At 43.0% G+C, this 14,136-nt stretch overlaps 2 protein-coding genes across 10 annotated transcripts in view; one reads left to right on the top strand and one right to left on the bottom strand.

The window, feature by feature from the left end:
* LUC7L2 (LUC7 like 2, pre-mRNA splicing factor) overlaps positions 1-3,466 on the top strand; it is a 29,713-nt gene extending 26,247 nt beyond the window's left edge. For all 9 annotated transcript variants that reach the window (XM_086887559.1, XM_086887554.1, XM_086887558.1 and 6 more), the window contains 2 exons: positions 227-421; positions 2,428-3,466. In XM_086887559.1, the coding sequence (XP_086743685.1) occupies positions 227-421; positions 2,428-2,620 (388 nt within the window). In that variant the 3' untranslated portion in view covers positions 2,621-3,466. The remainder of the gene's footprint in view (positions 1-226; positions 422-2,427) is intronic.
* A 4,051-nt stretch (positions 3,467-7,517) lies between these two features.
* Positions 7,518-14,136, bottom strand: LOC111931140 (cytoglobin-like). Its single transcript, XM_086887563.1, has 3 exons — positions 13,994-14,136; positions 11,073-11,304; positions 7,518-9,893 (listed from the first exon to the last, which is right to left on the bottom strand). The coding sequence occupies exons 1-3, from the start codon at positions 14,086-14,088 to the stop codon at positions 9,765-9,767; spliced, it is 456 nt and encodes a 151-aa protein (XP_086743689.1). The 5' UTR covers positions 14,089-14,136; the 3' UTR covers positions 7,518-9,764.

Raw genomic sequence — 14,136 nt, 5'->3', positions numbered from 1 at the left:
TGTAACCATACAGTCATGAATAACCTCTAAAATTGTCTGCATTAGTCAAAAAGGAATTTGTAGCCTTTCTAATGTTGCTTTCCCCTGTTGGCCTGTGAATCAGACACTGCAACGACTTGGAACACTGCAGGCCATTCTCTATACAGATCTGCTTACACATAGCGTGCATCATGCTCACAGTGTACTGGTGAGAGCAGTGTGTGCTGTAAGCCCTCTCTGTTCCTAGATCTAGGTCCCGAGATCGCCGCAGACACCGCTCTCGCTCAGCCTCGCGGGAACGGAAGAGAAGGACTCGCTCCAAATCCCGTGAGAAACGTCACCGCCACAGGTCCCGTTCCACCAGCCGCAGCCGGAGCCGCAGCCATCATAGAAGCAGGCACAGCTCCAGGGAGAGGAGCCGAGAACGCAGCTCCAAAAAGAGGTGAACCTTGCCCTAGAAATAAATTACTTTTCCTAACACACAGTGAGAATTTTCACACTAAATTAAGTTTATGCTTACTTATTAATTTCTTGCTTTGTAATTACTTTGTAATGTCAACACATTTTGAGCCTGTCTCAGAGTTCAGTTACAACTTCAGCATATTTATGATTTGACAGACCAGAGTGACTTATTCTCTATTTTTTTTATTTAACAGTAACAGGGTTATATATGATTTCTGTTTTGGATGAGTGCTACATAGCATTGTTGTCAAGTTCGTAATACCAGTTTCGTGCAGCATAGAAAGTGAAACAGCTGATTTTCATTTGAACACAGTCATCCTACTGTCAATACATTCAGGTTTTGCTTTGGGCTCTTGTTCACAACACCAGAGCCCATCTGTTGAGAACTGCACCAGATAAATGTAAGTTTAGGTATGCCTGAAAGTAAACTTTTTGCACTGCATCTGAAGATTGTGCTTTGCAAGGACCTCTCATGGAATGATTACTGCAGGGGGCAGGCTGGGACTGTTGCTTTTGAATGATTAAGTTGCTGTCTGCTCCTGAGGACTGGCTGGCTTGTTTTACATGAATGAGGTGAGCATAATGTAAAAGAGTTGGGATTGCACAACAAGGTATTTGGTAGGGAGGTGTGCTGTTTCTTGTATAGGTTACTTACTGTGGCATACTTCAAGAGCAGTACAGTGAAAGAGTGCCCACTCTTAAAACCTTGAGACTGTTGACCTGCAAGAAGATAAAATGTTTTGAAGTGGCCACACATGCAGGGCTTATAGTTCAAACTATTTCAGGACATAAATCACTGTTACTTCTGCAGGGGACTTGGGCACAAGATACTTGATAAACAGTTGTACTAGCTCCAGGATGAAGCCCTTATTTGGCATGTAGCTTCTCTTCTTCTGGGACGTGTAGTTTGTGGAATAGGGTAATGCCTGTGGATCGCTGTTTTTGCAAGTACTAAGTCTTGCAAAACACTACATTTTAGGGAAAGTAATCTTTTCACATGAGCAACTAATGTGAAAGGTCACATCTTTGTGAGCTTACAAAAGGAAATTAGTAGAGGAGCATTTTGAAGACCATAGTTTAGAAGCATGGAGGTGAAGTGGCAGTAACTTTCTGTAAGTAGAGGGAGTACAGTCTCACTGTGCAGAGTACCAAATTTTTCAACTAGGAAATAATTGGCTAGCTGTTAAGATTTTTCTGTAAAAGTCTGTATTAGAACATTTTGTGACTGCAGTACATGGTAAAATACAGATGGAATGTTTTTCAAAAACAGACCTAAGTGCATCTGGAAGAGAATATAGAGGAGGATGTCTAATCCATTCTTCTCCCATATGGGTAGCTAATTTAGTTTAAAACTACATAGTTTGTTTAGCAAAACAGGTCTTTTCTGTCTCCATCGTAAAGGTTTTGAAAATGCCTGTTTATCAGAGTAAAATATCTAAAAAGAACATTACCCCAACCTTTCCAAGTCACACAAGGGTTAATTCTTACAACAAAATATGGTTGTAGAACAGATTGCGGTTTTGGTTTGTATCTGTCATACAGAGCCTCCCTTCACGAATTACTCAAGTTAATTTCCCCCTACTTTGAAGCAAACTCATGTTTTAAATGTGTTTTTTAAGTTTGTAATTTATAGTTGGAGAAAGGCTACACTGTTCTTAAACTAGAGACTACGGATGAGAAACTTTTGCTCAACTCCAATTACTCCAGACTTGGAGGTGGAGGCTGAAAGAGATGTAGTAAAGCACATTGTGCTTAATCTGGGCTCTGTAGTAAATGTAGATTAAATCCTACCTCAACGTACTTGTCTTTTGAAGTGGCAAGTAGGAAAGGGAGAAGAGTAGAATGATTTGATGTCTTCTCATATGCTTCTGTTCATGTAAATCTAAAACTGGGTTGGAAAAGGAAGAAAACTATAAAATCTAAGTGCTGTTTGATAGCTATCAATTCATGTCTAACTTGAATTCTCAAATACACTGCACTTTTCAGATCCTCTAAAGAAAGATCTTCCAGAGACAAAGAGCGTTCAAGGGATCGCGATAGAACATCCCGTGATAAAGACAGAAGCTCGAGGGAGAGGTCGCCGCGGGATTTCAAAGACAAGAAACGTTCGTACGAAAGCGCTAACGGCCGATCGGAAGAGCCGAGGAGCTCAGAGGAGCGTGAAGCAGGGGAGATATAACTGGCTGTATATTGACCTGATCTCTAGCTTCCTATGGAGTTGCATACTTTGGTTTAGTTTACAGTTGTTCAAAGGGACACCAGTGAGCAGTTCCAACACTGATCCTACTAGGGTAGATGTACAGTATATAAAAGTGGTTATGACAAAGTCAGAATTAAATCCCATGAAGTAATGATGCCTAAAGCTGGGTCCTGGACTTCCATCAAGTTGTAAAACTTTTCTGAAAAATTTCTCTTTATTCAGGACAACAGTTTTATGTACCAAGATGCAGATCTCAATGTTTTTAATCTCCTTTCCAATACAAGTTAGTGAACAAATTATATTGTACTACTTGCCTTGGGTGCTTTTGAACCTTTATAAATTCTCCAATTCTGCTCCAGTCAAAACAGCAGCATTGAAAGGTTGTATTTGGGGGGATTTTTTTTTTTTTTGTTTGCTTTTTTGTAAGAGGGTGGGTGGATGGATATTACCTTTTACTCTGTTCTCAGTGTTGGGTTTTATTTTTGTTTGGGATCCTAGGAGTTGATTACAGTGGGAGCATTTAGACAGGAACGTGTGCTGGAGAAAGCGGAAATGTCTTTTTACAGTGCCTATTTAGACTTGGAAATTGAACAGCTGTTGCATTACATCTTTTTTATTTCTACTTAAATTTTGAAATCAAAGCCAGTCCCATATCTGTACCATTTGATTGGTATGTGTTCAATATATTTGTTTTTTTCCATAAGGACTCTTTCTGCTTTTTCTTGTGGAGTACATCTTCAATTGTATTAAAACAAACAAACAAAAAAAACCAGCAACAACAAACAAAAATTAAGAACAAAAGAAATAAAAAAAATTAAAATGAAACCATATTGTCCAATAACTTAACAAGGATATACTGGTCTCTTAAGGTGGTTAACTAGCAGTTCAGTCTTTTAAAAAATATCTGATTATTAGCGTTTTAAACATACAAATATGTGTTAGGATAAGCAGTCATTCCGCTTACAATCCTGATTATTCTAAAATCTTCAAAAGCAGAAACATGTAGAGTCAATCATAGAACAGTTTGGGTTGGAAGGGACATTAAAGACCATCCAGTTTCAACTCCCTTACTGCAGTCAAGGACCCCTTTCTCTGGACCAGGTTGCTCACAGCCCCATCCAGCCTGGCTTTGTACACTTCCAAGGATAGGGCATCCACAACTTCTGTGGACAACCCTCAGCACCCTCACTGCAAAGAATTGATTCCTAATATCCAGTCTTAATCTACCCTCTTTCACTTTAAAGCCATTCCCCCTTGTCCTGTCACTACATATACCCTTGTAAAAAGTTCCTCTCCAGTTGTAGGCTCCCTTTAGGTACTACAATATGCTATTAATATAAGGTCTCGCCAGAGCCTTTTCTTCAGGCTGAACAATCTGAACTCTGGCAGCTTTTCCTTATAGGAGAGGTGCTCAGTCCCTCTGGTCATCTTTGTAGCCTCCTGTAGGCCCACTCCAATAGGTCCATGTCCTTCCTCTGCTGAGGATCCCAGAGCTGGAAGCAGGTGGGGTCAGTGGGGTCCCACCAGAGCAAAGGAGAGGGGCAGAATCCCTTCTCTCACCCTGCTGCTCACACTACTTTGGGTGCAGGTTTGGCTGTGAGTGCACATTGATGGGTCATGTGCAGCCCCTCATTCATCCCAAGTCCTTCTTACCAGGGCTGCTCTCCATCTGTTTGTCCTTCAGCCTGGGTTTGTGCTTGGGATTGCCCTCACCAGGTGCAGCACCTTGCACTTGGCCTTGTTGAACTTCTTGAGCTTAGCACAGACTCATCCCTCAAGCCTGTTGAGATCCCTGTGGATGGTATCCCTTTCCTCCAGTGTGTTGACTGCACCAGCTCGCTGAGGGTGCCCTTGATCCAAGTCCATGTTGCTGACAAAACACAAAGGGGTTGCTGTCCAGTCTGTTGGATTGAACATTCTTTGGGATATTTAAACTACTCTGATATGCCCTACTCCCACATAGAATTTAGATACTGGTACATTTTCCTCCTTGTGATCACATCACCGAGTTAGCTAATAATGATGCTTAAGAGCAGCGTTTGTAATGATTCATTGGCGTTTCCAGCAGGACCTTTACACTTCTGCAAGGACTTGGATCCAGCATTGCACATTCCACTTTGAATTCATATCATTTTAAGCTCCCAAAGTGATGATGACTAACTACTTAACCCTTTCATTTATTCATTTATTCATTTGTCCATTTGAATTCTGAGTATGAGTTTCCTTCCTGGGGTTGTTTCTTGAGTTTGTGGATGGCTCAGGTGCTTGATGAATGGAAGTTAGGAGTGTTTTGTCCATCTGGTACAGCAGAGTGTAAGTGCTTGGTAACATTGATTGTCACGTAGTTGTTAATGGGATTCTAGTGGTGTGACAAAAGGTGAGCAGTCAGTTCTAGATATATCTTACATAGCACCAGTGCCAGTGATTCCTTTGGAATTCTTTTCTGGAATAATGATATTCCAGAAATAATGAGGACCTGTCTCCCCCTGCAGCCAGCAGTGGGAAATTTTGTATTGTAAAAAGGGGGAGGAAGGGAGGGTGGATGACATTTGCATACTGTGACTAAAAAGTGCCTAGACTCCACACTAGCAAATTCTCAACAATATGCCATTCATTTTACAAATGGCTTTTAAATTTAATTACAAAAGGGTGATTGGGTTTGGGCCTTCCCTTACATAGAGGAAGTACCAGACTAAATGTTAAGCAAGAAGGTAAGGCTTATCTCTGATTCCCTCATAAAATAATCTGAATTACTTGTGGAAATTCAGGACTGAAGTGCAGTTGGGAAGAAAAGATGACTGATGAAACACATTTAGGATGCAAAAGATTTGGAGCATCGATATCGGAAGAGAAGAATTGTACCTAAATATGGATCTTCCACACATCAGAACCCAATGACCTTCATTTCCAGGAGTGTAAAATTGAGGTATTCATCACATGTAAATTTCCTGCTGCACAGCTGAAGAGTGTTATGGACTGACCTTAGTCTTCATGGTTAAACAGATAATGAAATGGAGCCCTTGAGGGAACCTAGTGATGCTGTAGCTCAGGATCAGCTTTTGAGATCTTGGAAATTTTGCTGATGCAGTTGTAGCTCCATAGCAATTCTATCAAACTGAAGATGTACAATATGAGCAGAAAAAGTAAATTACTTAACTGATGTAAAGTGTTTGAACTGCAGTGAACCTACAAGCATCATTCCCATATCTCATAATCAGTCCAGATTACTCAGGGGAGTGCAAAGCAGAAAGGTTAAGATGAGAAGGACTTGGAGGGTGGCACATTAGCAGAAAAGAGATCCTCTCCTGAACATGGAATCATCAAATTGGTTACCTTGAAAAAGCCCCTCAAGATCATCAGATCCATTCATTAACCCAGCACTGCCCAGGCCACCACAAAACCACGTCCCTAAGTGCACATCTTCATACCTTCTAAATACCCCCAAGGATGGCAACTTGGCCACTTCCCTGGGCAGTCTGGCCTAGTGACGCACAGCCTGTGTTGCTTTTCCCACTGCAGCAGGAGGAACCACACAGTAAAATGGTAACATTTCCAAGCAGAGGTGCTTGGCCTCGTGTCACTGTATCCCATCACACAAGGTAAGACTTGGCAGTGGAGCTGGCACAGGAGGCTGTTCCTCTGTCCCCTTGCCTTCCACCTGCTGTTGAATCTGGGAGTTACCATCCTGTTGCTACAATGGATAGCCCTGCCCTGGAGCCCTTCTTTCAGTGCATGACCTATCCCCAGGAGCAATGGGAGAAAAGAGATAAACCAGCTCTCTAAACCAGTGCAAAGGGATGACTGAGCAAGTGTTAAATATTGGAGCAGAGATTATCTATGTAGCTGAAGAGAGAATGGTAGCAAGACTTCAGACCCCTGGGGCCAGTGCAAGGCAGCCAAAGGCATGGGTGGGTGTCGAGTTTTGCGTGGGTCTTAGGTCTTCAAAGAGACAAGAGCAGTTGTTGGTTGTTGTGAAGTTGTTTATTGCGTGAATACATCAGTCTCAAAGGCAAAGGGTTCAGAGTATTAAAGTCCATGCTAAAAGCTTTCTGGCATAGAGTCCCGATGTTCTGAGCAGAAGCAGCAGCTTCTCCCCCACCTTTTTTCTTTTTTTTTTTTTTTCACCCCAATACAGGGGGATTTTATTCATAAATCACCCAGTCAGCTAAAAACACGATTCTAAAACATTCTTCTTACACCAAACTGAACTTAATTCCAATGTGCAAAAGTAGCGTCAGTTCTTGCCCAAAATCTACGTATATAGTTCTCTGTTCTATCTAGAAATGCAAGCTATGTTCTGCTATGTGTTTGTTATGTCTGGAACTAAGTTAATTTTGTAAAAGGGAGCACTACTGAGCTTTAAACTAGGCTTTAGAGCTTTTTGCTAGCTAACACACTCTTAAGGCACTTAAGATACATTTCTACTTACTTAAAACTGAAACTTACACTCCTGCTTCACTTCTGTGCAGCTTAATATATTTCAGTTTCTCTAAAGGCTCCAATTTAATCCCTGCATTCCTTTCTTTCTCTGAGGGACGCTGAGAAGCTTCTGTTTCATGCATTTCAACAGGTGGGTACATCCAAGCAGATGGGTTTAGCGGTGGGGACACAGCAGATGGGGGTGGCAGTCAGCATTAAGCTCAGTATAAATGCAGACTGAGCCACACTTCAGAGGTTATGGCAGTGTGCAGTGTTGTGTAGGGGCCTGCAGCACCTGATAACCACTCCAGTTTACTGTTCTCTGTCCCATATTTCACTGCCACCTTCCTCAACATCATTGTCGTTTATTCCACAGACAGTAGAGAGTAGTTTCTTCTGATGCAGAGGCTTATAAAAAATGTTAATGCACTCTTTGTCCAGTCTTGCACGATGGTTCTTTTGTTCTTTGGGTTTTCTGTTTTGATCACTTTTTTCAGCTTGCTTAATAAATTCTTGCACTGCTGTTCCTTATGTAATGATTTATTCTTTTCAGTAAGACCTGAAATCTCTCTTTCCCTGCAGTTTGCAAAACTGAGAAGCAGCAGACTGCTGGGCAGGAGTTGTATCAGCAGCTGGAAATAGAAGGAAAGAGGAAAAAATGTTTCCTTCTAGCCCTGGCTCTCACTTTATCTTTGCTTCCCCCTCTGTGAGCATAGAATGGAGTCAGCAGGCGATCAGAAAGTTTTCTCATGACTTACCTCTCTTGGCTCTGGCTTGTCCCAGATCCCTTCCTCTAGGCTCAAGATGCTGCCAGAGCACCGCAGGCAAGCAGAGTTCTAGGAGATGCACCATCAGAAAGGCAGCATTAACTAGCAACAAAGCAGGGTTGGACACCAGCAAGGTCACAAAGGGCCTGAGAGCAGCAGGAGCTACCGTGGCTGTACAGCCCTTTCTTAGGCTGAAATGATCTGACAAATGCTGTCTGTGGTAAAGCACTGATGGTGATGCTCAGTTAAGTGCACAAGGGTTAGGAATCGTTCCAGGTGCTGGCTCAGAGGCTGCAAAGAAGGCATTTTTACACCCCTCAGGCACCTTCAGCCAGCTGGAGCCTGTCTCCATCTCTAGAAGGTGGTACGTGTGTGGGGACTTTTCTTTGGAACCACTGTAACTTTTTAACTACTGCCTTCAAATATTCCTAAACTCAGCCTGGTTTGCAGCAGAGCAATGGGAGTAAAGAACTGCCAGCACCTCTTTTCAGAGCTTTAACTACTTGTACTCCCTCGGAGGGATTTGAGACTATAAACATTTTTTTACACATCTTGTTCTTTTTTTACAGTCCTTGCCAGTGCTGTGCAATACACTCCCCTTTCTCCCCGAGCTGAATAGAACACTGAAGCAAATCAAGCAGCCTGCCCCATCTTCCTCTCTGGCTACAGTTCCTCTTCTGGACTTTGGGATTTAGCATCCTTTGCCAAATGCAGTGGGTGAGGAAAACTACATGTTTAATGAAGGAAAATTGCATTTTTACTTGTTTAGAAAACTGTTGCTTCATGGTTAAGTGAAAACCATGAGAAGCCTGACTGCCACAAGTGTGATGGGTGCCTGGGTGGGAGCTTGAGCTGGTTTTGGAAACCCACCCAGAACCACCAATAAAAGTGCACTGTAACCAGCTGTCACTGCTGCACATCACCTTTTCTCTGAAGCAAATGAGAGGGTACATCTGCTTTTTCTGTGTTTATTGCATTACACTGAAGCAAACCAGCATGTGGTTATTTGCAGTTATTAGCTGATTATTTCACCAAGTCTAAGGAATACAAAGAAAAATAATTAAATATTTCAGGACCCAGTTAGCTCTGAAGGGAGGCTCAGGCTGTTTGACTGGACAGGATGAGTTCCATGTCAGGTTGAGCCCCGCCACCCGTGCTGCCCATGCAGCGAGACAGCAGTCTCCATCAGCTGGGTGCATTTTGAGTGCACAAGAGCCAGTGAACTCGACTCTTGCTTCATGTGGGAATGCAACCCAAGTAGTTTCCTGGGAGTAACACAGTGAAATCTACAGCCTGAAGATGTTCATCCCTGCCCAGAGGTGTCCAGTGGTGACCACACTCAATGTCATCATCCCTTGTGCTGGAAGCTGCTCTGAGAAACCAAGGTTGGGTGACTCTCCTGGTTCATGCAAGATGGGACTTTGCTCATGTCTCTCAGATGGTCATTCCCATACACCACTTCCCACTTGTTCAAACACAAAACAATACTCTTGCCTTTTAAATAATGACCAAGATTCTGGAGATGCTTCAAAATGGTCTCCTTCAGGTCATCCATGAGCATGGAGAGGTGGTAGGTAAGCCAAAGAGCTGCTGGTGCTGCTAGAAGGAGCAAGTCTTTCTTTTAGGAATAAAAATCTTAAAGTCACCATCTTAAAATGTAATCTTCAAAGATGGTGGCCAGAGGAACCCACCTGAAATGCTGAAACTGCGAAGCATATTGGGATTTGTTGGTTGACTTTGATGTATCTGTGGGTTTTGTTTAGCTGTAGAAACTCAGTTTGCTAAGAAAATTATTGACATTGATATCTATATTGTGTAAGCCTTTTTTCTTGCCTGTTTTTATTTTTAAATTTTAATTTTTCCAGCTGTGGCTGGGGGCCCAAAAGCAGCAAATCAGTACTGACAAGTTGTTTAAAGAGCCTGGAAGGTGCACATCCTCACCAACCCTCCTCTTTGTAGATATTGTTCAGGTGGGTGCAGATTTCATTGGTCACCTTCTCAAATGAAGCTTTGCTGTCTCCGCCAAATTTCTCCTCCATCAATTGTAAAATAATGTCACAGATAATCTAAACAAGGAGAAGAGAAGAAACAACCAGTGTGAACTTTTCTCCACATTAGAGGCATAAGAAATTACGTATCTTTAGTTGGGATTCTTGGAGGGCAAAAAGGGGTATGAGAACAATTCACAGCGCATGACCTGCAGAGCTTGTAACAGGGCATGGAAAATGAGATGCATTATAGAATTCACAAAAAACTGCTGTTGGTGTTTTTAACTACCTAGTTGTATCTAGTTAATGTTGACTGCACCTGTCACTTAATGTTGGCTGTATAGGACTGATGTGCTTTGTACATCCACTGCAATCCTCCAGGCAGGAGACTGTCCCAAATATTTAGAGGCCATGATCAGCCCCTTGTTGGACACCGATGGAATATATGGCTTGGGGGGTAAGTTTTTCCCTCATCTTTCCTGCTCATTAGCTATCCAGAGTTCTTGCAGTCATTAGGTAGGTGAATAGGCCAACTCCTTTCCTGTGCAGCATTTATTGTTCTGTGTGCATCTTTACTCTGAAAAAGTATTTTCAGCCAGAAATCATCACTTATTTTTCCACTCATTGAAAATAGAGCCCAAATTTAAAAACTGCTTTTGAAATCACCTTCATTTGGAAATAATCTTTGCCAGAAAGTGCCTCTTTTTTGCTATGGAAGGCAGACAAAATGCAGTCTGCTAGTGACCTTAGGTGGATCTGGACAAGTAATTTGATCCTGTTTTTATTATTTCTTTCATGATGACAATGCTTGTTTGTTTAATGATGACACTGTTGCTCAATAACAGCTGGTTTAGTTGTTATAGAAAAGCTCAGCTCCTGTTACAAGATAAAAATACATCAGGGACTGAAGTCCAGGGTTGAAATGCTTTTCTGTATCTTGCTATTAAATGGCAGGTGTGGGGATCATACTGCACTGAGAAAACCCTCTACAGCTCATGGGCATCTGTGCAGCTCCCACCTGAGCACCACATCACCTGCCTGCACCACATCTGCTGCACAGCTGTTTTCCCCACCAGTGCCAGATGTCTCCTGCCATCTTCCACCATCAACCATCTCACCTTCTACCACCTCCATTCTCTGAGGCATATATATATGTATTCCTACATACAAAGCCTATGTTCCTCAGTTCTACCTGTCAAAAGGGAAACCATGTCCTCCTCACAATTACACTCTTTGGGAATAGGGCTGCTCACTCACCCTAAAGTTTTTGGGGTCAATCTTCAGCTGGGTGGCATGTTTCTTGCCGAGTGGGGTCACTATCCCAAGAAAAGCCTCGGAGTTGCCCAGGTGTTGCACCATGTCGTTGATGGCACTGAAAACCTTCTTGCCATGGCCCCTGACTTGATCTGACTGTTTCATCTCTTCAGCAGAGTCCATGCCTTTGAAATGTGTGAAGTAGGACTTGGTGTCTGGGTGCTCAGTAAACATCCTGTTGAGGAATGAGAGACATTCTGACTTGTGGACCAAGCTATCAATGAGACATGGCCACACATTCCAGCCTTGCCTTATGCATTTATGTCCCTTTTCCCCATCTCTTTATTAGAACAGACACTTCTGCATTCCTTGTTTCTCTGTTGCCTTTTGCACCTGTGCCTAACCGCCATGCACGTAGCAGCCAATCCTCTCTCCCTTGCCTCTCCCCAGGGTATTTCCTTTGCTCATTTGATGTTAAAACCTATAATGAACTTATGCCACTGCTTCTAAAGTTAATATTTTCTCAGTGTTAACGCTGTGTTACTTTCACAAAGAAGTGGGAGCAGGTTCACATGGGGTGACTGTGACTGTTCAATATTCCCAAATATTGGAGTGAAGAAACGCTCACTCGCGATGAGAGACTTCTCCAGAGTCAAGCTGTTCAAGTATAAGCAATTTATTATAAGGGTAAAAGGAGTGGAGACCCGTGTCCGCCACCAGCCTCAGCGTCCACGTGCTCCGGGGGAGGGGAGAGAGAGCAGGTAGAGCAGGGGAGGTGAGGTTGGAAGGGGGAGGGAGGGAGTAAGAGCAACAGAGGGAAAGAGGGAAAAACCAGAGGGAGGGAGCAGGGAAGACGAGAGGGGTAGGAGCAGGGAGAGGGGGCTGAGAGTTAAGAGTGGGGGAGAGGGGTAAAGGGGTCAGAGGTAAGGGAGAGGATTTCAGAGGTAAGAGCGGGGGAGAGGGGGTAAGAGAGAAGAGGGAAGAGCTAAGAGTTAAGAGAGCGAAGTTCTTGTTACAATCCAATATATCTTTTTCTATAGTGAACAGTCTAATTCTTAGTAACCAATCACCATGAGACACACCCACTAAAGAATTTACATACAACCTATGAGCTTCCCTATATTAACATACAGTGTTGCATTTTATACTCTACACAGCTTTACAAGTTCTTTCCTTGCTTCTTTACCTTTGGACTCTTCTTATCAGCAGAAGGACATTGTTTTATCAACAGGGATTCTCCTCTAGCTGGCTAGGCTATTGTTCTTTGGTTAACCAGTACTCAGTATCCTAGGACTGAAAGCAGGCTTTCATTTCTACTTTGATTCTAGCCTTCATATTTTCAGAATCTAGTGCCAAACAATCACATTCATAAGGTTTCCCTGTTTCACCCTCCCCAACACCAAAGATGCTCTGGACAGCAGATATGACCACTGTGATACCGGTGGATGTCTTCATAGAGAAACCCTACTATTGGTTTTGTTAATTAACCCCTTCCTATAGTCCACTGCAAAGCTTTCTTCCTGACTATGATGGATTGTTGCTTGAGCATAGGGTACTGCTCATGTAATTTATTCACAAGTAACACAATTCAGTGTGTTTGAAATTATCTTTGATCAATTACAGTCATCTTGGTCAAACTCTTAGAAAAAAGCAGTTTACTCTATTGGGTAAACTGCTTATCCGTCTGAAATATCCAAATTCTACATTGCATTTCACAGAGTCACAAAATGGTTGGGTTTGAAGGAACCTCTGGAGGTCACCTGGGTCAATACCACTGGTCAAGCCAGTTGCCCAGGACCATGGCCAGATGGCTTTTGAGTATCTCCATGTGTGAAGACTCAACAACTTCTTTGGGTAACTTGTGCCAGTGCTCAGTTGCATTCAGAAGTAAAAGAAGTTTTTCCTGATGTTCAAGGGAACCTTGTTCTGTGTTTCAATTTGAAACACATTGACTCTGGTCCTATCTTGTGGCACCACTGAGACGAGCATGGCTCTGCCTTCTTTGCACTCTCCCTTCAAGTTTTTAATGTACACATTGCTAAGATTCCTCTGAGCTTTCTCTTCTCCAGGCTGAACAGTCATAGCTTTCTCTGCCTTTATTGGAGAGATGCTGCAGTCCCCTCATCATCTTCCTGGTCCTTTGTTGGACTCTTTCCAGTATGGCCATGTCTCTCCTGTCCTGGGAAACCCTGAACTTCTCTACAGGCAGGTCTGGGGCTGTAGGACACCAAAGCAAAACCTTCTAGGGTAAATTACCCCAGGGAGACAAGCTACTGGATGCTACCAACATTTTATGGCTGCACTTTGGACCCTAACTGTGCTCAGGTTGTGTAGCCTGTAGAAGGAAAGAGCAGCATGTAAGGTGAGGGGCTCATGAGGGTAATCCAGGCACAAGGTGTGATATACAAAAAAGCTGGAGAGAGGGCTAAAGGTCTGATAACCAGAAATAGTATTTGAACTGATCCATGCTTATGGAGTGATGGAAGTCCCAGATGAGAGTGGAATATGTGAAAAGTGAACAGAAGATAGAGAAAGAGGATGAAAGCTAAGAGAGGAAAGGATATAATACAGTGAAACAGATGGACTGAGGCTGAAGAAGAATCAGAAGTGAAACACTGAATTTAAAAAGAGCATTAAAAGAGTTTCGAGGTAGAGGTAGATGGAAATAAGGCCCATATTTTGTTCCTGTTCTCTTTCATACCACACTTTCTTTCCTTTACCTTATGGGTGAAGATACTGTTCTTGTCTCTTCTTCTTTTCCCATCCCCTTACCCCTTTCTTTTCATTTTTCCTTGTGTGGATTGCTCCTCTTCCTAGCAAGAGCTGCATGAAAAACATCAAGACATGCTCCTAAGCAGTAACGCCATCCTTGCTGTTCCTCCTTCACCCCTGTGGGGCAGCAGCTGGATGGGCTCTTTCCTTACCTGACCAGCACAGCTGTCCCATTGTCCTCAGCATCCACATATATCTTCTCCCAGGCACCACGGGCACTTTGCACCTCTGCTTCAGAGAGCGACATGGTGGAGGAGATGTTGGCAATGGAGGCTGCAGCAGGAAGGAGAAGGAC

The sequence above is a fragment of the Cyanistes caeruleus genome, chromosome 4 (genome assembly GCF_971803275.1).
Source record: "Cyanistes caeruleus chromosome 4, bCyaCae1.hap1.1, whole genome shotgun sequence".
NCBI classification, from domain to species: Eukaryota; Metazoa; Chordata; class Aves; order Passeriformes; family Paridae; genus Cyanistes; species Cyanistes caeruleus.
The sequence above is the reverse complement of the archived record's forward strand: the minus strand, read 5'-3'. Positions and strand labels throughout refer to the sequence as shown.

Coding starts and splice junctions, on each gene's coding strand:
- LOC111931140 (XM_086887563.1), bottom strand. CDS start 14,088: ATGTCGCTCTCTGAAGCAGAGGTGCAAAGTGCCCGTGGTGCCTGGGAG. Junction 11,305..13,993: donor GGGACAGCTGTGCTGGTCAG/GTAAGGAAAGAG, acceptor ATTCCTCAACAG/GATGTTTACTGAGCACCCAG. Junction 9,894..11,072: donor TTGACCCCAAAAACTTTAGG/GTGAGTGAGCAG, acceptor CTCCTTGTTTAG/ATTATCTGTGACATTATTTT.